This window comes from Rhodamnia argentea, chromosome 6, assembly GCF_020921035.1.
Source record: "Rhodamnia argentea isolate NSW1041297 chromosome 6, ASM2092103v1, whole genome shotgun sequence".
NCBI classification, from domain to species: Eukaryota; Viridiplantae; Streptophyta; class Magnoliopsida; order Myrtales; family Myrtaceae; genus Rhodamnia; species Rhodamnia argentea.
Genome location: NC_063155.1, coordinates 20,895,708 through 20,922,082, shown reverse-complemented (window position 1 = coordinate 20,922,082; position 26,375 = coordinate 20,895,708). Strand labels below are relative to the sequence as shown.

The window sequence follows — 26,375 nt, the reverse complement described above, 5'->3', positions numbered from 1 at the left end:
TTTTTGCCCGTACAAATAGAAGGATTGAAGCATATGCATATATCCCAAATTTCACCTCAGAATCTGTAACGTTGGACAACAAAAAGATATAAAAAGAAGCTGTGACAAGAACAGACCTACCATTTCTGTAAGGGTTGCATGGTTTTTTGCAGTCCAAATATTGTGCCTTGGTATATGATGGACCTCTGGGTTATGTATCCAGGAAACGGGAAAAAGAAGACCTAATTTTCTCCTTCAAGTCCAAAATGAGGCTGTAATGAGAACTTGAGACTACCTAAGAACTTTCTCTGCTCTTGATCTACTTTTTCCTTTTTTAACTGCAGAAGGTAATGTGCTGGTCTTAGTTTCTCCTTCATCTTCTTCACTCTTGACCATAATAATGCCGTCTTCTTCCTCATCTCCATTGTCATCCATCTCATCCTCTACATCCCAGCTCTCCTCCTCCTCATCATCTTCTTCATATTCAAAATCATCCATGTCATCTTCACCATCGTCATCAATGCCACCACGGAGTTTGTGGAATTCAGGTGGAGGAGGGAGAACTTCTGTAACAGCCTTGTCTCTCTTCATCACAAGATGTCGGATGACTCTCTCGTCCTTATCCAACATGGTCTTAAAATCATTGATCCATTTCCCTTCCAATTCGAAGTTCATCAGAATGTAGTGGGCATGTCTGGCTTTTTTAATCTTGTATGCAAGTCTACGAAGGCCCCAGTCCTCAAATCTCCATACTTTGCCCTTCTTCTCCTGTAGGAAATCTGCAACAAAGGTCTCACAGGTTCACAAACTTTTCGTGAGGCACTCATACAACTTTACATAGATCAGCATGCATCATGGCACTCAATTCTACACTATGTCCAGCACAAAGAAGGGCTAAGTTTCATTTCAGATTTAGTGATAAAGCAATTGCTGTTCTAGTACCAGAAGTAATAGCGCTGGAAATTTTCAAGATACCCTCAACTGAGGATTTTTCTCTGAAATAGAAAAATTCCAGGAAGTTCCCTACGCTGTTACCTCACAGGTACCTAAAGTAACAGAGCACAGATCTTTAACTTAATGAATGCGGAGACCAGGCCAATGTACTTGGCATAGATGAAACCTAAAGAAAACCAAAACAAGTTCATAAAGATTGATGATGCAACTGCCTGTAACACATCCAAGGATCAGAATCAGATTACCAGTCTTCAATGATCCAATTCTATCAATTAGGTGGCTGAGAGACATCCTGCCTAATTTGTGAAGAACATAAATGTAGGATTGGCACTAAGTTAAAAATGATAATAAAGATGGAGAGGCAGAAATAACCTTCAACTTTCTGATTCACGCTCCCAACCTCTTCCACATGCTTCTCATGGATTAGATAAACCACTTCATAGTGGCGCACTGTACCCAAAGTAAAAGATAGCAGTGAGAAAGATTTGATGACTGGAAAAAAAAGAAAAAAGAAGAAGAAGAAGAAGAAGAGCTCGGCAGACATGAGCCTTATATATTTTCCTTTGTTTGATGATGATCATCATCCATGCAATTCAAGTTTGTTAACAGCAGTTATTCAATCTTTGTTGTCTCTAGATTCTGTAAACCATACAGGAGGAGAAGCATCTCTCTATTTCAACAAGAGCAGCAGTTTCTCTATCTATATATATACTGCACACTTCGGGAATTGCATCTCAACAGATAAACCTCTGCAGGGGGAAAAATCCTCCTACAAGCTCTAAAGTGAAACGTTAACCATTGTGAATGTCCCAATAACTATAATGAGCTTCAGTTAACTAGTAATGAAAAAAAAAAAAAGGCACAAACACGAGACTTCAAATAGAGTAAAACAAACTGACAGAAGCTCTAGAAGTAACAGGGTTATGAACTACATGATTTACTCAACAAAAGCTGCAGAAGTATGAGTTTCTATATGTAGGTAGAAGTGGCCCTGATCAAAGTGAATTGCTTACTTTCTTTAACTTCGAGGTCGCTTTCCATCTGAAGGTTCAGATATTCAAAAAGCTCCCCTGCAAAACAACAAGAACTCTAGTCAAGTAACAAGTATGCAGAGTAGCTTCGTTATCCATAGCTAGGGGAAAAAACCTGAAAGTTACATACTCTCTTCTGCATCGGAAAACTCAGGTAGAAGTTTACCATCTTCCTGTACCTTCTTCTGAAATCCAAGAACAAAATTAACGTGAGAAGATCCTCAATCATATGCAACAACCACGCATTACGTAATTTTAGACATAAGACAGGTAATTTCAAAGCAGGGCCGCGTAAAATTAAAAAGACTTGTGACCAATTATTGTTGCACCAATATTGAAAACTGGAGAGACTGAAGACAAGTACCAAACCCTGTTTTTTCTTCACTTTTCCTACTCAAATCAATTAAGAATGTACAGATTTTGCTCCTAACGACCATCGAGAAGCTGGTAAAATCCAAATGATTTTTGGCTTCTCCTTGTCCTATAAGTTTATTCAAGTAGGGGGCAAAAAACTTACATTTTTTGCTAACAACATACGTTTTTTTCACCTATGAATCCAGTTGAATGAATATGCTTTCCAATTTAGAGTGAACAGACGTTGCAGTTTCTCACAGAAATGTGCTCGCAAACATTTCAAGAACACAGATAGTTACAGTGACAATAACATCCTACACAAAGACCACATACACCAAAAATTCTTCAGACCCGATGTGTTCTATACCATTCTCTCGCAACATAAATTCCCGGAAAATGGAGAGGATAGAGTTTCAAACAAGACGCGAAAGACCCAGATTCCAAAACATCAAAACCGGCTCGCACACCTCAAAACAAGAAAACGCAAAGAAATGGGAAAAGCGACCTGCTTGAGCAGCACTGCCTCAGGGAAGAGCCCAGTGGTCTCATCGGGTCCAAACAGATAGCCGTCCGAATCTTTCTTCCCATCCTTGCCGCTCTTCTTAGCACCGACAGTCACAGATTTTCGGGTGCCAACAGACAAAACATTTATATTACACAGAGACCATGAAGAAGAAGAAGAAGATGATGATGATATGTTGAGAAAATTTGGGCAGTGGCTTCTTTTCCTAGAGAAATGATCTGGGATTACAGGTCTAGGGACGGTTGAGCAAAGATGCGAAGAAGAGGAAGAAGACTGGAGAATGGACTCCATCGAGGTTTTAGCTTTGGAGAAGCGAAGCCAAGCCAGGCAAAGGGAAGAAAGGCTTATCAGAAAAGCGGGGACAAAGGAAGGACAATCCTTGCAAGTTTCGCGGGTGTCTTGCGGGCCGAGTTGGGCCAACTCGGTTCGAATAAAGTTGCATGGAGGCCCAATACTTTCATAACATTTAGATTTTGACCCCAAAATCGCATATAATTTACGGATTATTACTACGTGCGCTGCCAATGTAAAAAGCATTTTACGTATGAACCGCTGGACGAATGAAATGTGGATAGAGTTCTTTAAAAAAAAAAATCCATAAACTTTCCATATTGGAATATGGAAAAAAATTTCAACTTTTAAGTATGAAAGATTTGCTTTTGGCTTCCGCTGAAACATAAACAAAAAATGCGAGTTCAAACTCACGATTTTACCTCATATTTTCATAGAAGCTCATGCAAACCAATATCCTTATTCTCAAATAGAACACATTTCCGACCCCCCCAAAAAAAAAAAAAAAGCGTTACTTAGCCAATAATTCCTTAATAGTTTTTTTTTTTAATGATTCAAATAATTTCATACATCTCTTGCTTAAAAGGGTGAGGACATCAAAGGTTGTCTGATATTCAAATTTATTTTTCGGCAAAATCTATCCGATGTGACCCTTTAAACACGTCGCTTGTTTTTTTCACAATTGAGAGGTTTTTTTTTTTCTTTTATTTTTTTGTCAGAACAATTGGGAGGGTTAACCAATCCAACATATCAGCTATCGTTCTGTAGGCCACCCCATATCTTTCTCCCTAACTCGGGCAAACCTCTCTCTCTCTCTCTTAAACGTGAAGGTGCTGGTCGGGGTTGGGTATGGTGGTGGCAATATGTCCAGCGATGGTAATCCTCAGTCAGTTTCATGGTATTATTGCTCGAGACCTGGCAGCGCTCAATTCAAGGGCGGCGTTCCTGGTCAAATCCGGTGGTCATGGTGGTGTTGGTTGGGCCGAAATCGGTTGTGGTGGCTGAGCGGTGGTGTTGCCGGTGAAGATTGGTGTCGGTGGTGGCACTCCATCTGTGGTGTTGATCTCCGCGGGTGGCTAGAAGAGCGACTAACACCAAAATTCCTAAGCTATATGACCTTAATCCTTCCTTTCACTCAATCACGATAATCCTGCCTATGATTAGATATCCACTATTACCACAAAGACCACTAATTCCTCGTGGACTTAGGTTTTTCCCTTGATATTCTCCAGCAACTACTTCCATATTTCATAATTACTCGTTCAAGAAATAGCCATGCCCAGGCGAAAATCACAGCCAGACACCTTCACTGCCCAATGACACAATTATCACCGAACCTCCCCTCATCTAACTCACAGCTAATTTCACTGATGAAGCAAGAAAGGAAAAAGAACCATATTAAAAAGGAAAATGCTATACAACCTCTCTCCTGCTAAATGAAGGTTCCTGCTTAGTCTCACAGTTATGCCCCTGCTTCGGATACTGCTCAACTCAGATTAAACTCTCCTTAACCCTTGACCCTCCCCAAAAACAAGAAGCTTCGTCTCCAACTTTAGGCTAAAAGGTTGCTCCACAATCCACTTAATTCGTTTGCTTACCACTGTTTCTTGCCCTTTTTCTTCTTCTTACCGCCACTACCACTGCCACTGAAGCCACTCTTGGAGCTGCTTCCGCCCCCTGGAGATTGGTTCTCGGAATAGGCACTGCTGAAATTGTCAAAAATGCCGGCCTGCACTGCATTCTGCAACCATTCGACGAATTCTTCTTCTGTCATGGTCTCTTCAACATTAGATGCTGGAACTCGACCGCCCCTTTGGCCAGAAGCAGTTCCCTTCCCAGAATTATGCTTTGAAGTCATGCTCGTGTTCACGTGAAAGCTTGGCTTGTGCGTATTGGGTGGACACCTCATTCCCTGCAGCGACATTTTAGCATCATAACTGTCACTGTCACTATAGGCACTAATAGAGTCCCCTGCAGAAATAGCTTCTGAAAATAACAATAGTACTTTATAGGCACTGCCCAAGAAAAGTGAATAAGCTCGTGGTCTGCTGCACTAGGCAAATATTGTCCGTTTATGGTGGAATTAACGAGTACGTACCTCTGAATAGTCTAAAAACAACAGATAATTGACTAACTCCAACTTATGTATCAAATAAATGGATCTCGTAATAGGTTGAATGCATCACTTAGAGCGCCCTCACCCTCCTCCCAAACACGAAACCAACCCCCCCCCCCAAAAAAAGAACAAAAAAAAAATTAATTATAACAAATGAATAAATAAAAGAAAAAGGAATGAAGAATTCTTTTTCCTTCAAGTAAATGATCAAGCTCTTTTTATTCATCTTATTCTGTTGGATTTAGATTAAAAAGAAAAGAAATTAAGATTGACATTACATAAGTAAGATTTGCAGGGGTATATAATCGTAAACACTGTGCAGGTGAGACTTAAATGAAGTTTCTCCTGTGCTACAGAGTAATCCTTTCTACAGATACGTTCACAAGGCAGATTTGTTAAGATATTATGGCATTACACAATATTTATTTAATCCTAAGAAACATGAATAGTAAGGCAAGGAAAAGAAAGGGATATTCATCACCCACAAGAGCAAACTCATTTTATGCCCACCTTAGAAATAGGTGATTTCAAATCTTCACAAAGCATCCAAAGGGTCCCCATAACTTGCTCTAACTACATTATATTTATGGGTTGATTTCTTTCAGAGGTAACGCATGCCAACATGCTAACTTCAGTAGAAGGAGCACTATAATGTATTTTTACCCTGATGATCCACACAAATATATGTAGATACACCGAAAAGACTTCAAGTGAACATATGACTCACTGGCCATCTAGAGAAGATTTTGTGGTCGAAGCATAAAAAGAAGGTAAGAAAAGACCATAGGGGCACATTACGTTACCTGACAAATATACCATTCTGAGGCATCGTAAATTCTGCTATCAGCACAAACATACGCAACAGGAGCATTCATCTGCATGTACAATCATCACCATCAGTAGGATCAATCCACTTCATCAATGCAGACATTATGATCAGGCTTTCTAAGTTCTGAAGAATTTATGAGATAAGCCATTTTAACTGCATAATGAGAGGACAACGGGCAGAATATTGAATAAAACAAAACATGATCAGAGTAGAAAAACTCCATTTGTTCAATTTAAGAGTTGATAAGTACCTTCTGCAATAGCCCAAATAGTAAGGGTTGAGAAGATTGTTCCACCCACCCATCTCCATCTTTTGCCTGATGGAACTCTTTACAGTCCTTAGACAAGACAAAGGAAACGTAACCATCGAAGGATTCTTCACGCCAACAATACGACGCGGCACCGACTTTTATAGAGAGCTTAACAAAGTCTTGCTCTTGCGCAATGCCAATATGCTCAATGACATGAGAAACATATAATACATCAAAAGCATGACCAAATTCAGACGGCAAGGGAATACCTGGCACCATCTTGCTTGTGCTTTTAACTTTCTGGTTTGCAACCAGAGATGAAAGCTGTTGCACTTTTTGCAGGCTATTCGCCTTGAATCTCTCAAAGGATCCTCGCCATCGGTCTCTGAGTGAGCAAATCCAGAGGAGAATAGACCACGACCTCCATTCTGAGAATTAGTTGCATTTAGAATGATAACACAGCAGATAACGTTTACGGTCTCAAAACCCACAAACTAAACCCTATCCGCCTCAATCCTTCCCTCTCTCAACAGTTACATGCTCAAGGGCGCACGGTAACATTTATAACAAGACTTCGGTTGCAAATTAGTGGCTAAACAGACCTCATTCATTAAAAAAGAACGCAATCCCTCAATTACTCCAAATTGTCATTCTAAAGTGAAATCTAACCCCTGATCCAGAACTTCGAAAGAATGCAAGCCAGAACTGAAGGCAGAAACAAGGGAAAATGTAGTGTCTGGGGCTGTCCGAGACAGAAACTCTTACCGTTTTTGCATCTGTCACTAGTCTGTTTACCAAATTTCTTATTGCAGTCTAAATGCTAAAAAATCAATATGACTTTCAGATTACAACATGAGAGAGGCACATAAATGGGGGCAACCAAGAAAAGAGGAGTCAGGTCAACTTTCATATTTTCTTGAAATAAGATGCGTGAGAGATGCAAAAAAAAAAAAAAATACCTTTTGAGAAGAACTTTGAAACCTACGGAGGCAGTTCAGCAGCTCCTCCCTCCTTAGCTCATCATCATAAGCTTTTCGCTTTACAGAGTCAAGTAAAACCTTGAAGAAGGGATAAGAGGTATAGCTATATAAGTTAGTATAGACCACATACCTCAACCAATCTCTGTTATTCACATGATTTGGAGTTTCGGAAGAAAAACCAACTTTACCTCGTATGCATTTTGAAGATTTTTGAAAGCCTCTGCTGCCTTCTCATTTCCCTGATTTTTATCGGGATGGACCATCATTGCCTAAACCAATCAGAAGATACTTAATTTAGTCAAATATACCTGTCTATTCCTCTATCAAAAAGCTAGACATTTAGATATTCAAGAATCCTTTCACATGACAAGTAAAAATTTTACAAACTGACACAACTTTCAGCCTGAGATTTACTGAATTATGCCAGTAAACCTATCATAATTTACAAAGGAATAGGAATTGGCCTAGAACACAAAAAACTTGCTTTTCTGCGAGTAAAAATGGGTACCTAGATCATTTTAGTCCACAGCGCTCTCTTTAGTGGTTAATCCTCTATAATACTGATGTTGGACGATGAGTAACAAAGTAGTGAGAGCAATTGATTGAGAACATGAAGAGAACTCAGAGCAAAAGACAACTCAAACTGAGTAAATTCCTTTAGGCATACACCTAAACTTATTAGGCATCGCAATAAGGGTTCCTCAAATATCAAATTTACGATAATAATCGTATCACGCCATTCAAAGCAAAGACTTACCAAAGTTCAATATCCTTCACCGACCCTCGAATAGAAAAAAAAATACATGCATATATTACATAACTTATAAAATTCTTCTCCAAATTGAACTAGGACTCTTGAATAGAAAACATTCATACAAGAAATGTTATCTCCAAACAAAAAAGAGAACTTCCTGAATTCATAATAGAATTCAACTCAATCCCAATAAAAGGGACTGTATCCAATTAGGAGAAGAATCCTAATCCAATTAATCTCTTCTTCGAGTTGTGCAGTGACCCAACGATCCATCTCCACCAATAGTTGATAAAGACGTCAATATTAACGGGTATCAAATTGTTTGATCTTCTTGGCCACATCATGTTTCCAAGTACTCCAGATCTTCAGAACTAAATCCTCCATATTATTCAAGTACTCAAGATCCTCTTTGAGGTATCGGTCCACATCTTTTTATTATTAAGCGGATTCTTTGCTTATAATGTTAAGTGAAACCACGACCTCCTTCTCCGTGTCTTTTCTCCTGAGAAGGAGGTGTTGTAGCTCCAATCAAATTGATGGCATGTTTCTGGATACTTACTGTAATAATAAATTACTTTACCTTCACGTTATTTTGAATGTGCGCCCCTAACTCTACATTTTTTAAAAAAAAATTCAGTTTTCTCTGCCAGTTCTTATCAGATCCAGCATTTATTAGATTTCCTCTGATAGTGAACTTTGAGTCTCTTCTAAAGAATAAAAACCATAGGATATACTGATCGACAATTATGAAGCCTATACACAAGAGGGGCCAGCAGAAGGGAAAGTTTGAACCGTAGAACTCTCACATAACAAGTTGCGCAGGTATTTGCAAAAAGATACATGGTCGCAGGTGCAACATTTGTTTTATACGTCTTATATGTTAGTCATCTGACTTATGAGAAAGAGATCTTTCACTGAGTCAACTTTTACAGACCATTACACAATTATTAAAAGCAATTGAGAGGTAGTCCACTGCTTCAGGGGCAAGGAATGAGCGCAGTTTTCATGCTTCACAGTAGAGTTGCTTCTCATGCCGCAGAACATGCACTCATTCGTGTATGAGTCTGGGTGTGGGATGTGTCAGTGTAGTTATATGCGCAGGGATCACATACACACACACACACCCAGAGAGAGAGAGAGAGTACCTTTTTCCTATATTCCCTCTTGAGCAAAGAAACATCGACATTCTCGTAACGATTGAAACCCAGCGCTGCATAGTGATCAGAACAGCTCAACAACCGAATAACTTCATCTTCTGGAGTTACTTCAGAATTAGCCCCACTAGTTGAAGGTATTCCTGAATTACGATCAGCCGACGATCCAGAGGCAGCATCTGAGAATGACGGATGCAATGGCTCACTAAACGGTTCACCTTGCATTCCAGCTGCTTGTTTGGGTGGATCATTGGTTCGCTGAGGCTGATGTATACTATTCCTCAGGAAGTATATGAGAGCGTCGCTTGAGATGAAAGACAAATTCAAACTAAGAAGAAGACCCATCCATCCAACATATGCCCAAGCACTGTACACGGCATAGATCATTGATACAAAAAGTGCAAGGCGTTCATGGCTCAATGTGAATGATACACCTGCACATACACGAATATTGGATCTAAGAAGGCTTACAAACTCACAAGCACATAAATAGCCGGTATCAAGTTAAAGTCTTAAAGAGAAAGCCTCAAAGCCATTACCTGCAATGATGATTACAAGAGCGGTTGTCCAAAAACTTCCATAAAACCACAATAAGACAGTGCCACAAATTGCAAGCAGCAAAAGTGCGGCGGCAAACCCCACAAAAATACCCACAAGAACAGCTAGCACCTGAATGAACGCAAACTTTAGTCAGTAAAAAGGAATCCAGCAGAAGCAAAGTGTGCTTGATAGAGTTATTCTGAGCATTTAAAAAAGAGCAACCAAGGAATGAATAGTAGGAACATGGACGCAAGAGATCTGCATCTTACTAGACAAAATCAAGCAACGATCCTGTGCAGCTCCAAGGAGTTCGGAAGTGACAACAGGTAATACACTGCTTATTTTGATTTCTTCTACTTTGACAGGAAGAAGGAGTTGCACATATTTATAAGCTCAGTTCAGAATTAAAAATTGGCATACACACGAGAAGGGATCCAGGCAAACAGGTCATATCAAAATGGGAAAGGACAACTTGAACCGGGAATACCATAGGAAGTCTAAAATTAGCTTTTGAAGTGACGAGGGACTTTTTGACCATACACAAAAAATATAAAGTGATGAGTGACTTACCGAGACTACAAGAAACTTTGGCATGCCAATCATAGCGATAACTGAGAAAATTCCACACCATATGATAGAAAAGAAAGATGTTGTTCCCATACGTAGGAAAGAATCGATCCCCCTAAGAGTGCAATCCAACCAAATCATTGATAAGAGAAACAGTATGTTCCCAAAGTATACGAGCCATTTCAAAGCAACCGGGTAGGCCAGCTCAATCTTCACTCTGATATAGTCACGAGCCTTTAGTATGTCACCTTTTAACTTAATGACAAAAGGTCTTTGTGACTCTAGCCACTCTCCAGCTGCCTTTAGGACTCGCAAAGCTGATCTTCTCGCATTTCTAACAACTGAATTGTCAAATATGTGAGCATTTTCTATTAGTTTTGTTATATGCCCATTCAGCTCACCGCCCAGGCCACCTTTTTGGCTATTTTGACAATTATTATCACAATCTAGTCCACCTTGTCCTCTCTCGTGAGACATACCCATTGGAGATGCATTTTGAATATAATCCTCTGAAAATTCCCCAGACAGAACTGGGCGCTCTAATCCCTGGACTGCATCTGTCCCTTGTTTCTCCATATTCATTAATTTCCCAGCTCCTTGCCTCATGCTCTCGGCCGATGCATGGCTTGAGTGATGACCGTTCGCAGTTGTCTCTTCAGGAGGAATCTTCATGTCAGTAGCTTGTCTTTTTTCTTGATGTTTTTCTGAACCCTTCTTTTTGCCATTCTGCGAGGAACGTCCAACCCCATTCTTCGGCTGATTGCCCTTCTTAGCCATGAGTCAATATCCTAGGGGATTCTTCCTCCGACAGGGAACCAAGTTAATACAACCCCATCAATCAAAGTTCACTTGCCATGCTGATAAACGTTTTACTGCACTACCATTACCGGAATTAAAACAGGTGTCAGATTATCTATCACCATTTAGAAAGAATAAGATGTCAATCTCAACTGTAGAGCATTTAATATGTGTTTTACTGCACTACCACCAAAGATGTGCCAGCTTATCTATCATCATTTAGGAAAAATACGATGTAGATCTTGATGATAGAGCACACGCCAACACTAGAAGTTAAGCTTGGTCAAGAAGTTCATAAAACTAAATCCTAGTTTATACTTTCCAAAGAGATGAATTTTACAAACTATAAAGACCTGAAAACATAGTGACATTGCTTTTTAAACTTCAATGCAATAGCTTCTAGTTCAAAGGACAAAAAAAAGCAAGCTGCTAGAAATTTGGAAAAATCCATAGTCTAATCCCTCCAAAATCACTTGAAGCAGGCAGGAGCCTATTCCAAAATGAATTACAGGTCGGAATGACTTAACCAAGGAAGCACTATTACTTAAAGGCAACTCAACAGTAACTTAGCATAATAAAAGTTGCAAAGGAGGTAACAGTAAATGTTTCTGCTGTTTAACCAATTCTGCTTTGGGGAACCACAGACATAGGTAAGAACTACCAACGGGATCAAACTAAGCACATTCCTACCAAAGAAAGTGCAAATTCAAGACCCGACGACCAAAAGGTCACTCCCCGAGAGCATGACAAAGCTCCGATTTTTAATATTCAGCCCAGTAACTCAGCCAACAGAACACTGTTGGATATGAAAATTAAAAGCTAAGCAATACCCACTGTCGCACACAGAAACATTGTCCGGCATTCAGCATGCACCACTCGCACTAAATCTCGAACCTCAACAACCGAACCCCTCACCGGAAACTACACTCAGAACAGTCGAGAACGAGCAAGAACGCAGCTAGAATCAATCGATCAGGCACCCAAAAAGGGGAAGAAACGCATGAGACGAACGAGCAATCGGGCGCGAGAATCGTGGAGCACACGACCCATCGAGCGAACATCAACTGAAAACCAAACAAAAGGAAAAAGAAGAAAGAAGGCGAAATCAGCTCCAGAGGAAGTACCTCGAGCTAGCTCACGGGAGCCGTAGAGCCCGCCCAATCGAGGAAAACAAGGCAAGTCAAGCGGAGGATCGAAACCCTAGAACAAATGGCGGCACCGGAGAGGGGAACCCGAGAGGACACTCTGCCCAGCTTCTTCTCCGTCTCGTGTCCTTTCCATCATCGAAGATTGTGGACGATACAAAGTGCGAGGGAGGCGAGTTTCCACCTCTGTGTCGTCCCCTCGTTGTTTGTTAAGACCGGTCTTCGCTGTTGGTTTTGTCTGTGGTCTACTTCGATAGTGAGAGAGAGAGAGAGGGAAAAAACATTGTCTTTCCAGGACTGGCCGGTGACACTCGCCGGCAGGCGCGTGGGTTCAAAAGTAAACAGAAGGCATTATCACATTTAAAAAAAAAAAGTGAACAGCACGAAAAATCCCAAACTAGTACTTCTACGATAAATTTATCTCAAACTCTTTTTTACCACAAAAAATCCTAACCTAGTACACTTATGATAAATTTATCTCAAACTGATACATCCGTGACAAATTTACCCTCTATTAGTTTTCGTAAAATCTAATAATTAAATTCTTGAGTTGGATGACACGTAATAGTGAACGGGTGCATCAGTTTGGTTTTTTAACCTATGTTTATCATAGGTATATCAATTTAGAATTTTTCGTGGTATTAACTCAATTTAACGAATGGTAAATTTGTCGAGATTTTTCGTGGTCAAAATAATTAATTTATGGTAAATTTGTCACGGATGTACCAATTTGAAATTTTTTGTAGTAAAAAAAGTTTGGGCTAAATTTGTCATAGGTTTACCAATTTAAAATCTTTCGTGGTCAAAGAAATAGTTTGTTAGTTTTCGTAAAATCTAACGATTAAATTGCTGAGTTGGATGATACGTGACAGTGAACGGGTGCACCCGTTTGGTTTTTTAACCTATGTTTATCACAAGTGTATCAATTTAGAATTTTTCGTGGTATTAACCTAATTTAACGAATGGTAAATTTGTCAAGATTTTTCGTGGTCAAAATAATTAATTTATAGTAAATTTGTCATGGATGTACCAGTTTGAAATTTTTTGTAACCTAAAATGTTTAGGATAAATTTGTCACGTATATATCAATTTGAATTTTTTTGTGGTTAAAAACATAGTTTGTTAGTTTTCGTAAAATCTAACTGTTAAATTGCTGAATTGGATGACACATGACAATGAACGGATGCACCAGTTTGGATTTTTATCCTATATTTATCACAGGTATATCAATTTAGGATTTTTCGTAGTATTGACCCAATTTAACGAATGATAAATTTATCGAGATTTTTCGTGGTCAAAATAATTAATTTATGATAAATTTATCACGGATGTACTAGTTTGGGATTTTTTGTAGTAAAAAAGGTTTGGGGTAAATTTATCATATGTGTATCAATTTAAGATTTTTCGTGGTCAAAAAAATAATTTGTAATAAATTTATCATAGATGTACTAGTTTGAAGTTTTTGTGACATTAACCCAAAAAAAAATAACAGAAAAACATTTTCATCAAATATTAATAGTTTTTATTGGCTTGTTATAATTGCTAAAAAAATATATTTCTCAACTGACTGCTGCTGGAATGCTCACGGTAATTAGCAAAAGCACCAATTGCTCACTTGACAAGCCCGTCAGTGCAACTCCAGCGGGTGCAAGTGCAAAAGCCTAAGATCCACGATGCGCCTAAGATAGACATAGCATGAAAAAGAATAGGGTAAATTATGCACATTGCGACACATTTGCTTCAAACTTTTTTTTTGTGACACAAAAAATCCTAAACTTATACCCATGTGACACATTTATCCCAAACTTGTACCGGTATGACACATTTACCCTAATTTTTTTTGTGCAACCAAAAATCCTAAATTTTTATCCACGTGACATATTTACCTCGAAATTTAGGATAACTTTGTCACAAGACTAAAATTTTGGAATTTTTTGTGTCATCAAAAAATAATTTGGGGTAAATGTGTCATAGCGAACATAATTTGGATTTTTGGTGTCATAAAAAAAAAATTGGAGTAAATATATCACAGCGGACGTAGTTTGAACCTCTTGGTTTCACAAAAAAAGTTTGGGTTAAATGTATCACAATAAGCATAATTTAGGGTTTTTGGTGATTTTTCCCAAAAGAATAATATATTGAAGTCTTCAAAGTTCCCTTATTTAATATCAAGAAATTTCTCATAATAATATATCCAATATAGAATTAAAATAGAAAAGCGGTAGGCTTTTTTTTTTTTTCGGGTAACTGCATTTCCCCTTTTTTCCCCTTAAAAGATCATTCTTTAATATAGAGATAGGTACACTGAAAATCTCAAAATTCGTTACAAAAGTAATAGAGTCTTCAAACTTTCAAAGAGTGTAATCAAGCCATAAAATTTGTCAAATTGGTGCAATCATATCATTCCATTAACTCCATCTAACTTTTTTAACTAATGAAAAATATTAACGTGATTTTTTTTTATTTTCTCTCTCATACTTGATCAAACAAAAATGCAAAGGCTAAAACAACACTGTTTCTTGTCTAAATTTGATTCCTTAATCAATATTTTATTTAAAATTAGATTAAACAGTTGTCGCCCCGCAACAACCAAAAAGGGCCTGTGACTGGGGGGCAACGACGAGGGCCCTACAGGACCTCGAGTGGTTTTGCCTTTTTTTTTAAATGATTTATCTTTAATCTAATTTAAGTAATATTTTTTAAAAAAATAATAATATTTGGACTAAAATAACGTCGCTTTAGTCTTACCCTTCTTGTTTTAGCCACGTACGAGAGAGAAAATACAAAATAATAATCTCGTCAATATTTTTCATTAATCAAGTTGGACGGAGTTAACCGAATTAATACGATGAATTTTAAGAATTTCAGTGCACTTGTCTCTTTAATATAGTCAGACATGGCAAAACGCACAAAACATTCTTCTTCTTCTTCCTCTTCTTTTCGAAAATGCATCTATCGCCAAAATATAAAAATAAGAAGAGAAAAGAAATTCTCGAGCTTAGTGCATTCGACAACTATAAAAAAAAAATAATAATAACAAAAAAAGCAGTGGAAAGAGAATTCCAAGTCACTTTCCAGTTTCAACTTTCCATGGCAAAAGGATACTTTCGTTTGGTACCCGACCCGACGTCGCTTTTGACTTCCAAGAGATGCTCTAATTATTTTATTTATATATTCATTGATGAATAAAACTTGGACACGACGTAATTAACAAAATGGTGGGAGAAGAATATTTTGAAGAATGTACTCTCAACTTTCAACGGGGACGGTGAGCCCTTTCTAAGGTTGTTCTTCTCTTTCATACATGCTCGCATCTTTAGCTTTCTTCTTGATGCATATATATTATCTTTCAGTGATTAATCTCAAATTTGAAGAACAAATGGCAAAATACTTTGCAATTTTTCATCTTGCCCGATCCATAACCAGGCGACGGAGCGGTGTTTTTGTCGCACTTAGTTAATAAAAAGAGTGACGAAGTCATACTTACGCAGAGACCTAGACACTCCATCTCATCTTCGATTGATTCGATGGTGATGAATACGAACTTTGCCTGTTTAAATTTGACTTAAAAAAAGGGCACAACTATGGTCTTGCCTTCATAAAGGTCAACCTAAGGCGAGTAGACTGTGATTTTACTATGCTGTTGCTTAATTAGCGTTGGTATTTCCACTATCATAGTCTTCATAGGGAAAGCTAGTTACACATGCAAGCAAGTCACTAATATCGCGATAGTTTTACGTAAATTACTACAAATTCAGGAATTTCGCAGGTGAAAAAAGGGGGGCGAAAAACCAACCAAACCGAAACGAACCACCCAGTCGCCGGCTGAACCTTGGCGAGTTTCACTGTTTCAGTTTGGGGCGCATCTCATGCTAACCATGGCTTAGCCTCACATTCTTACCGACAAGGCGGAGCTAGCTTTGGGTCTAGCCTAGCCACTCCAACAAGAGTCGGATGTCACAAGCATTCTCTTCCCAAAGAAGAGAAGGAAACAAGAAAGGAAGACGAGGAGCATCAAACTTCTCTGTGCAAACTTCCTCCGTACAACCATCGTCTCGACTTCTAAGTACTCAGAAATCCTGATCCAAGCAGTGACAGCCTTTCCCCGAGGTAATGAACCACCACTCGAAGGACATAGCCGCAGGCGATTCCTTTCCGTTTCATTGGAACCCAACACCGAAATCTCGGGCTACTAGCTTACCAATCATAGTTCAAATGATGATGATGATGCATCTGTAAATGAGGGCTAAGCAAACTTAACAGATGACGATCAAACCAACATCAGAGCAGCAGACTCTGCCAAAACTATTCCCCTGCTCGCTGGGACGCCGAGTGATCTAGTGCATGGGGAAGGCGACATTGTCGATTGCAAGGACCCCCCATCTCCAAAACTATCATTCTTGTGTCTTTCACTTTCCCATGAACTAGTAGAGCAAACGTACTAATCTTATGCATGCTTGTTCAGATTAGCTAGTGAAACATGGATCTAGAATCCATTTCCAGGGAGAAACTCAAGGGCTAATCGATGTCTTCTGAAAGCAAAAGGGCATTCTTTAACTAGTAGAAAAACAAATGCCCATGTAAGAACTACGACCATATCATAAAGGAAAGAGAGCAAGCTTCCAAAATGAAATGATGGCAAGTAGAAACCATCTGAGTCGGAGGCCAGCGGCATACCATTATCATGCAGCTACATGAATTTTTTATACACAGATTAGCGAAATTACACATTGTTACATCACTCATTGAAATTCATGCAAAGAAGAAAAGAACGGACAGCAAGAAAAAGCTTGAACAGACAAGGAAGACAGACACAACCATCTTAACAACCACGAAGAAAGAACTGTAATTTGCAGTCAAAAGTTAAACACGTGACAAGATAATGCTTTCCAGCATTCACATGATACTGGATACATATGATAGCAGGGTTTCTGTTGCTTAGCATGGAAATTTGAGTTAACTAAACATTTGAATACCACGGAAAAATTGCTCTATCGCTCCAATAGTCCCAGGACACCACGTAAAAGCATAATGACAACAAGCTTACATCTTAAAAGGCAATCCACCCTCCTGAACTTTGATGTGAGAACATGATTTTCCTTCTCGAAATAGCATGTCAAAGACTATTTGATTTACAACGCACAACAGCCTAACCACATTTGAACCATCACTAAAAAGGTTTCCGCGTGCAATGAGCAGCCAATCCAATAGCAATACCTGCTACCAGTATGTACACACTTTCACGAGATGAACTAGTGAACTCATTTACAAGATAAGATCACGCTACGAAACGCATGGGCTGAAAACCACAAGGGGAGCGTCGACCCGTTCTTCACAGAGTACATCTCTTTCCACACTCTACTCTTTCGTTGATACACCAATACCTGCTTATGAGAGGCCAAAAATAAATATTCACTCGTCTGACTTATCGGGAAAATGCCCGGCACCAAACCTCTGATACATCTTAGACTAACCCTATCAACCATTTGCCAATTCTCCATCTCATAATCCTTCAACACCCAAATGTTCAACCAGCCCTCTGAGATCTGAATTATCGATAGGCACCCATCCAGCTCTAACAGATAAAGCCTATTCCCTGATCCACAACTTAGCTGCTCTGGCAAGGACATCTTCCTCCAGATGTCATAATGCAAATCAAGTACAAGAATACAGGAGAAGCTACCCGTCAACCAGTGAAGCGCCCCATTAACAAACACGACCTGGTTCTTGTTCATATGCGTGAAATGATCGTCTTGAAAAGAGACGATCCTCCTCCACTTGTTCGATTCCGAATCATACACAAAACAAATAAACGTCCCATCAGTCCGGTGGCCGAAAGTCCGGTGGTAACCCGCCAGCACGACGCTGAAGGTCTGCGCACACAAATCGCAAGCCAAACCGACCAGAGTAGCCTCGCCATCCGGATGAAACCTATTCATCGGCCTCTCCCTCCTCGGAAGCAACCTAAACTCCCTAGTCACGGGATTGCAGACATAGTGAACACCCTTATCAGGAATGCTCGAACAACAAAGCAAGCCATTGCACGAAGCCCTGACCTTAACTCTATCATTCAAGAAACCGAGGGAGAATTCAGAAACACCCCTCGAACTATCGACACAAATGAAGGTCGGCACCGATTCCAACGACTCGGAGACCTCCACCACCACCATGGAGTCCCTGACAGACGCTTCATTGTAGAGACGGACAAAGTAATCCTCCGACAACAGCTTACGCCAGACCTTGCAAACGGCCCTAGCCCTGAACAGACACTTAATGGGCAATCTGGAAAGAATCCGAGTGATTACCTCGTCCGGAAAGAATCCAGCCCCTTGGTAGTTCATCCCTCGAAAATCTTCAAATCACGACACAGACTTCCCGAGGAAAGAAAAATAGAGAGACACCCACGTCCGCTTACCTCGGGTAGGGTTCAGAAGGGACCCGGATTCGGCGATCGCGTCAGAGAACAGAGGCGTGCGCTCTCGGTGCTTGATCGAATGACGCGGGGAGGGGAAGAAATGGCAGCTCGTGGAGCCTTCGGGATGAAGACGAGAGTCGGAAGCGAATTCGAACCGGGCATTTCGATCGTCGGATTATGGAAGCGGAGCGAGGAGGAAGAAGAAGAAGAAGAAGAAGAAGAAGAGACCGGGGATGAATCGCCTCGTCGGATCCATCGGGATTTGTAACAGAATATGCCCGATGTATGGTTTTTGTTGAGGACTGATTTCATTTCTCAGCCTAAAATGTGGTAACTAATTTAATTTTCAGATCTGATCCCCAAAAAAAAAAAGAGAAAAATATTAATTTTCAGATAATTCCCCTCTATAAATGTCAATATTTTCCCTGCGGGATATCCATACCTAAATTTGTTTCTTCGACCCAAAAATATCTTACGATAAATTTTCGTTCATAATTACCGATAATAATTGGAAGTGACATCATTCATGGACAACTTCAAATTAGGTAGATCAGACGTGTCGATGAATCTGCACCGTCGTTTTGACTAAGAGCAAGCGGCCACATCGATTTTAATGATCACGCATGTTTCATGGTCAGTTTTTTAATAGTCATACGAGGGGAGGTACTTTCGAGCCATTGGTACGAGTTTCAACTGTAACGATGAGACGGGAAGAAAAAAAATTTGGGCATTGATGGCCCAATGAGAAGAAGTTTCGTATTATGAGGGAATTGCCCTTATTTTATCGTCATTGCAAATAAAAAATGAACTCAAATAACTTTTATCTTTGCGGAGCTTACTAATAGTTATTATAATAAACGTGGCTGCTTATGTTGTACTTTTATAGTGTCCAAAAGATTCTCAAAATTGTAAGATTCAGTTTATAATAGAGGCCAAGTTTATTTCCCTTTTATTTTTTCCTTTTTTGTTACTCAAAAATATTTCTTATCGAGATAATAAATTGTAAATAAGTTAATTGGAGACCTGTTAAGGCCCGTGTTTAGTTGGGCTTTGAAAAGTAAAAATCCATCGCTTGGCCCATCACACTTGTCAAAAAACGTTGTAGGCCCAATCCAACTCTGCCGAGCCAGGCCCACCCATCCTGTTACGGTAATTTAAATTTGCACTGCTGTAATATATTTCAGTAAATAAATATGCGAACTTGTATCGTGCCGAGGTGAATGACTTTCTCGAGGAAAGCGAGATAAAAAATGAAAAGTACTATCTTCAAATATTTCGTAAAGGTAAATGGAAACAAGAGAACTTCATTAAGCTTTATCATTCAACTTACTAGTATCGTCACGACACCGTTAGAGATATCGTATAAAACGTTGAATTATTGATTGGTGTAAATCTCAATTGAGTTAAATTATTTTGCACAGTATTAACTACTATGCATGTCAGTAGTTACCGCCGATTGCTAATTAAACGTACACTCCTTCAAATCGTATTGATTCGGAATCGCTGTTGTTGTGTGTACCGACTCGAGTTAACGGAGATCGACTGAATTAAGCAGAAAAATAGCGGATATTGGTCGGTTGTTTCTTCCTATGAGAAGAGGCCGGCAAATGACGAAAGAAATCGTGTTGACGGATGATTGACCCAATCGGTTCAGATTTTTTTATAAAATACTATATGAGATCGGGAACATCACTTCGAATTTGCCCGATTGAGATCCTAGGAACGCGAGACGGCGACTCGTGGTCATTTCAATCCCGATGGCATTATCAATTTCTCGTGCAACAACGTATGAGCAAATCCATTTTATGCTTTGATTTAACTCGTGTAATGGAAGTTAATTGTGAGACGTTTCCTAGTAAACTTGTTCGCATCCAAAGCTACAATTTTGGCACGACAACAACATCCAAAAGCATTCGAAGACACCCCCACGAGTTGCGTCCAATAAAGTAAACCTAATATAAGATTTTTAATCCGTCAATTCCTGTCCTAATCCAATGCGTCTCTCATGCTGACAAGACCTTGATAACTCGCTCTAGCTTACATCCATCGGGTCTTCCCTAAATCATGCACCTTTATACATGAGTTAAACCGGTATACTGTAAAAGAAAATCATTTTCATTGACTCATGACTTGAAATTTCTCGACTTAAAATAGATTTTAATAATGGCCTCGAGTCACCGTTACAGTATCACATTCTATGTGGGAAAATGACTTGGCCACAAAGATTACAAGTTGTTCTACGTGATTAAACCATCATTGACGTGAATAATTTTATAATTTTTGTTAAATTTTTACTATTTTTTTCCTTTTCCTTATCTATTACTTCTTTTCTTTCTTTCCTTTTTCTCCTCAACTGTGGACCGGCAAGGGAGTCAAGCCCTTGCCCACCCCTTGCATAGACCTAGATGAGGTCCCAACGTCGTCATATGGATCTTGGCAAGGGCTGCGACGTCCTCACCCAAATCAAGCCAAGGCTGCTAGCCCTTGCCGGCCAGAGTTGGGAAAAAAGACAAATAAAATTAAACAACATTATAATATTTAAAATTTCAGAAACTACGTAAAAAATTATAACATCCGTCAAACGTTTGCATCGGTTGTTTTGTGCGGGACTGCCCAACATCCATACAGAAATTGATCGGATGGACTGAATTGGCGTAAATGCAAAAGGTTCGGGACTAAATTGGTTCAATTAAAATATCTACAACTAAATTCATACAAATACAATATGTTTATGATTTTTCTTTTAACTTTCCCCCTTCTACAATCCTAAGTTTAAACGATCCTACGTTCCAATCGCTCCCCCAAATTTTGGTTTGTACCTTATTTTTTTCTTGGGAGATATCTAACGAATATTATTTTTTACCTTACTTTTTTTCCATGAGATCTCTGAGAAAATGACATTGCATATGGGCTTTCGTTCCCTTTTTGCGAAATACTTTATATTCAGCAAGCAAATCGATGCCTTCCTTTTTTCTTTTGAAATTGAGAAAATGATTTCTAACTGCCCGTCTGAAATTTAGGCAGATTGTTAGGCCTTTGCGTGAGTCCTAGAGTCAATCGGTGACCGGATTTTGGGCAAACATTATTTGGGTGTTCGCACATCCCGGCCAAATAATGCAACCCAAAATGATTGTGATGGATAGGCTCATGCTAAACCACAAAATGAATTGCCATGCTTCCTTCCATTTGAATGGCCATTACCATATCGATCGTTGTTAAATAAAACGGCGTGGTTTTGAGTATATTTATCTACGTCAAATTGTCGATGGCTAGCAATGATCGGGCCGCTGCGTTGGCAATTTAATGCGAATCTTGACCAGAAGGATGCGATCGAAATTTCACTTATAGGTTTAGGATTGTATTAGACTAGTTAAAAGGTTCATTTATCAGTGCAATAACTTTTGAACAGAAATAACAAATTTTCCATTAAAGGGTTGATGGAATAGCCAGGGAATCAATAGATTGGATACTATTATATTGCGGTTTAAATTGACTTGTATAGTCGATAGCCACTAAGGAAAATGTTCGTGGTGTGCTCCACTACCTCTTCGAGATTAGATCGCTCTCCTCCCGATTTAGATTTATGTTTAGGTTCCGGAATTTTACTCTCCCGAACTAGGTTTAGATATAGATCTAGGAATTCCCTATAGATAGTTGATCTGTGTTCTTTCAACGTATTAATATTGATATTAATGCTTGGCGATGGTGATGAGGATGTCAAACTTGGATGCGCATCGAAAACCATTGTAAATGGCATGAGAAATCTCGGTGTGTGCTTATCATTAAATCTAGTGATCGCACATCGATCATTTACGGTAACAGATCTATATCTAAGGGATGAGAGTATGTTCTTAGCTATAGAGCATGCTTTGTTATTTATTCTTTGGTATTTATTTTGTTCTGCAGTCGTTTGGGACTTACTAGACTTGAAAGCCTTATATATAACTCTCAATATTATTTCGCTTAATAAATGAAATCTTTTTCTCGCCAAAAAAAAAATTGGCTTGTATTAACAACTATATGTAGATTGCGGGTCAAGTTGAAATGTACTTATATATAAATGGTAGCGAGTATAGATTTAACTATGGGAAGCTGAGTTTTCCAAGATTCACAGGGTAACTCCATTTGAAAGGCCAATGTTTTCCTTTCATTTTTTTTATAGGAGGCTTCTTTTTACGGGTAACGTCCATATTTATGATGCACTGCTAAGAGAAACGAATGAAAGATTTGCTATATAATGAGCGCCTGCATGGTAATCATTCTCATTTTTTTATTCTAATTATGAGAACAAAAAAAAATGAGATTCGCGTTTGGTAACGCAAATAAATATAATTATGATTTTGTTTCAAGAATCGGTTTTAGAGCAAAATTCAATAAAAAAAAAGTTAATTCTGGAAAAAAGAATAACTTTCGAGAATCGCAAAACAAAATGAAGTCTCATATCTATCATTTTTTCCTTTTAATTCTCTCGTCACTTTTCCCACAACCTAATAAAAATAAAAAAAATTCGAAAAAATTTGAAATTTTTTTAAAAAATCACAAAAAATTAGAAAATTCCTAAAAATAGAATAAGCTTATATTAGGCTAGTTTGACCTCATTTTCATAAATTTGGGCCTAAATTTTATAGAATTCATAGATTTCACTCTTCTGCAAAAAATGCCATAAAAGATAATGGCATCTAACATGTGGATGATAACATATGTATTCGTAGTGGTAGCTGTGCGTCACAAAATGAAAATATCTGCACGTGGAGATGAAGCTAAACACCCACTTGGTTTAGGACAGAAGTTGCAAAATGATAGTGAAGGACTTGTACTTCGTATCAAGGAGGATAATTTTTTTTTAATCAGTGGATAATTTGATTATTCGGCTGTTATGTTTGAATGTTTTTTGGACAACACAATATTTAAAGAAAAAAATGAGTTCTTAATATGGGAACTATCCCATGCTTCAATCGAATTTCAAATGTAATGTATTAAAATTTGTATTTCATTTATGACATGCTAAAAAAAATATATTTTAAATTATTTTAGTGTGCATTGAAAATTAGTCTTCAATTTAGGATAAAAGTTTACAAAGTAACTACGTAGTTATTCGACTTAAATGAAAAAAAAAGGAAGAAAAACAGTTTTTTGAAACAAAAATTTTATGCAGTCATCAAACGCGTTCATATTTCAGAAACATAAATTTTGGATAATTATCAAAAAAAAATTATTCTCTAAAATTTATCCATGAAAAAAATTAAAAAAAGTCATTTTACTCAAAATCAATTTTTCGAAACAGAATAATTACCACCCGCAGCCTAAAAAAAACAATTTTAAAAAGTGCATTTGTTCAGGTTGGGGCGAAGGTACAAGAGCAGTTAGCAATACGATTGTGGATAAGGTAAAAGGGAGCACAAGGACAACGTTCAGCTCCAGCAAGTGCAGAGTAAACAGTGAATTGCATGGGGATGCAAGCCCTAGCTACTCCCCTTTCTAGGGTTCAACAGCCATTGCACTTTTATTATTATTAATTTTGTTATTATTGTGATTGTTGTTATTATTATTATCATTTCAAAATTTTATTTTTCTACCTTTGCAGTATTTTTTTATGCTCCAGAAGCAGTTTTAAAGCCAATTAAAGAAGTAGTAAAAGTTAATTTTCTTTTAGAAACAGAAAAATCAACTTATGCTCAGAAATAGAATTTCATTTATAAAACATAATTGTTGCTATGCACGTCCTAAATAATCCCACAGCCGCTAATGTGGACCATGTTCTTGATTTGGAAGAGGGGTTTCGCATTATAATTTACTTGATCAGCATACCATTCACTAATTGAAGAAGATTGACACCTTGCAATTTAATAATGCATTTTGAAAAACATCATTTGTAATCTTACAAAAATGCCAAGCGGTCCTCTTTAACGTTGTTTTACTAATTAAGATGGGAGTTCTAACAATTAATCTAATCCAAGTAGCTCAATTATCGATGCTTCTCTAAGACAAACCTAATTTTGCACCCAAATCATACTCTCTTCACGTTGATCACAGTAATGTACTCAAATATGACGGTGAATTTTGTGTTTTTTTCTTTTTCTTATGCATACAGGACCCATTGTGCGATCATGTTAGGTTTTTAGATCGCCAGAGGTGTAATATCCTATCAAAACTTCCATAAAGTAAATTCGTTTTCGTCTCGGTTGATTTTATGTGCATGATAACAATTCAAATTACTGCTAGTGCATTAGTAGATCTAAATGCATGCCTTGACCATCATCGCTCTTTTTTTCAAGAAACTATGCATTTGCTGCTTATCTTTCTGCAAGAATACTTTTTTTTCCCCGACACATGTACTTCATTCTAACAAACCCTAGTTTTCTCATTCATTGAATAACTAGATTTCACAAAACGAGAAATGCATTTATGTGTTTCTTACGGTGCCAATATTAGTTACATCTATCGCATCGTTAGTAAATATTGCGGCTCCATTGGTTTAAAGAAAAATAATTTTTTTTCATTGAACAATAGTTAATTGATGATAAATATTTTCATCATCGACAATAATTTTCGATTCATTAATTTTGTAAGCGATGTGAGTAATTTTTTTTACAAAAAAAAATATTTCTCAAATTATATTTTATGAAGCAAATTGAGCGGATATTTTATTAATTTGCCATTATTAACAAGTACATGTGTTTTTTTTTTTTCAACACAAGTACAATTATTTTTTTGGTCAGAACATAAGTACATGTTGGACAGCTCAGTATCTTGCAAGTACTTTGATGCCCTCCCCCAGCCTCCTGCTCTATTGACTTTCCATTAAGGACTAGTAAAATCTCACTGGTCGCTCAAAGCCCTAGATAAGGATTTGCATCCACGTGTAACTTGTATTTATATATTTATCTGCTAATTTACATAATATATATATTTGCTCAAATCTCAATGTGAAATTATTGGAGCCCAACTTTCACTTGGCCACTCATATTAAGGCACCGGTCGCCCGATAGCCTCTTTACATCTCGATTATTCAAAGGCCAAAAGATACAACCTACCTTCATAGACGTTCATGTTTTAACTTAAATCCATTCCTTATCCCTTTGGGAAATAAAGGTATAATAATTCAGAAATTAGGATTCTCCTATTCAAAAAGATGAACAAAGAAAACCCTGGATGCGTCGACAGACCACCGGAATCTACTAATGTCAAAAGGGCAAAATGCTAATAATGGCGAAATCTAAATTTAAGGAGTGAATCGTTAATTAAAGAGAGTCGCTAGCCCGATAAATCGATAGTACCGTTAATTATTTTCGATCACAAGACCTCTTAATCAATAAGTTTTTTATTCAAAACACATGGTGATGATGTGTGAACCTACGATTGAGATTGTACCGTTCTTGACAGTACTATCAAGAAAGCATTTAAATGAGGGTAGATGTCCTTGTTGGATTAGTAAATCAAGGTCAAGCCACACAGCACAGCATCTTCAAAGTCAATGTCCTTGTTGGATGAGACGGGTGACTTTCTTCTAATAATACTGTATTTTAGAAAAATCCCATCTCTCTTTCTCCATAAAGTCCTATTAATCGGAGAAATTATCGACGAACACACGTTGTACATGCGAATATTAATTCGATTCATCAGATTCGACGAGGTTCACGTGAATTTCTCGCGAGACTCATTATTTTTATTAGTGAAACTTTTATTAGTTTAGAT

The 26,375-nt window shown here is 38.1% G+C and overlaps 3 protein-coding genes across 7 annotated transcripts; all 3 read right to left on the bottom strand.

Moving 5' to 3' along the window:
- Window positions 1-3,190, bottom strand: LOC115734202 (glutamic acid-rich protein). Its single transcript, XM_030664829.2, has 5 exons — window positions 2,824-3,190; window positions 2,095-2,149; window positions 1,947-2,003; window positions 1,306-1,383; window positions 1-758 (listed from the first exon to the last, which is right to left on the bottom strand). The coding sequence occupies exons 1-5, from the start codon at window positions 3,130-3,132 to the stop codon at window positions 271-273; spliced, it is 987 nt and encodes a 328-aa protein (XP_030520689.1). The 5' UTR covers window positions 3,133-3,190; the 3' UTR covers window positions 1-270.
- A 1,178-nt stretch (window positions 3,191-4,368) lies between these two features.
- Window positions 4,369-12,526, bottom strand: LOC115734200. Of its 5 annotated transcripts, none has more exons than XM_048280521.1 (11): window positions 12,245-12,525; window positions 11,951-12,078; window positions 10,326-11,194; window positions 9,755-9,884; window positions 9,207-9,649; window positions 7,496-7,576; window positions 7,287-7,385; window positions 6,597-6,755; window positions 6,328-6,414; window positions 6,052-6,123; window positions 4,369-5,044 (listed from the first exon to the last, which is right to left on the bottom strand). In XM_048280521.1, the coding sequence occupies exons 3-11, from the start codon at window positions 11,097-11,099 to the stop codon at window positions 4,727-4,729; spliced, it is 2,163 nt and encodes a 720-aa protein (XP_048136478.1). In that variant the 5' UTR covers window positions 11,100-11,194; window positions 11,951-12,078; window positions 12,245-12,525; the 3' UTR covers window positions 4,369-4,726. The 5 variants fall into 5 exon arrangements, with proteins under 5 accessions (XP_048136478.1, XP_048136479.1, XP_030520686.1 ...); XM_048280522.1 differs by having other exon boundaries at window positions 11,955-12,078; XM_030664826.2 differs by lacking the exon at window positions 11,951-12,078 and having other exon boundaries at window positions 10,326-11,199.
- A 4,703-nt stretch (window positions 12,527-17,229) lies between these two features.
- On the bottom strand, window positions 17,230-18,943 carry LOC115734253 (F-box protein At5g49610). The gene is made up of 2 exons (XM_048281189.1): window positions 17,428-18,943; window positions 17,230-17,373 (listed from the first exon to the last, which is right to left on the bottom strand). Exon 1 carries the CDS (start codon window positions 18,604-18,606, stop codon window positions 17,527-17,529), a length of 1,080 nt encoding a protein of 359 aa, XP_048137146.1. The 5' UTR covers window positions 18,607-18,943; the 3' UTR covers window positions 17,230-17,373; window positions 17,428-17,526.
- Between the last annotated feature and the right edge of the window lie 7,432 nt (window positions 18,944-26,375).

Coding starts and splice junctions, on each gene's coding strand:
- LOC115734202 (XM_030664829.2), bottom strand. CDS start 3,132: ATGGAGTCCATTCTCCAGTCTTCTTCCTCTTCTTCGCATCTTTGCTCA. Junction 2,150..2,823: donor AGGCAGTGCTGCTCAAGCAG/GTCGCTTTTCCC, acceptor CTTGGATTTCAG/AAGAAGGTACAGGAAGATGG. Junction 2,004..2,094: donor GTTTTCCGATGCAGAAGAGA/GTATGTAACTTT, acceptor GTTGTTTTGCAG/GGGAGCTTTTTGAATATCTG.
- LOC115734200 (XM_048280521.1), bottom strand. CDS start 11,099: ATGGCTAAGAAGGGCAATCAGCCGAAGAATGGGGTTGGACGTTCCTCG. Junction 6,756..7,286: donor TTCAAAGTTCTTCTCAAAAG/GTATTTTTTTTT, acceptor ACTAATTCTCAG/AATGGAGGTCGTGGTCTATT. Junction 6,124..6,327: donor TATTTGGGCTATTGCAGAAG/GTACTTATCAAC, acceptor TTGTACATGCAG/ATGAATGCTCCTGTTGCGTA.
- LOC115734253 (XM_048281189.1), bottom strand. CDS start 18,606: ATGAACTACCAAGGGGCTGGATTCTTTCCGGACGAGGTAATCACTCGG.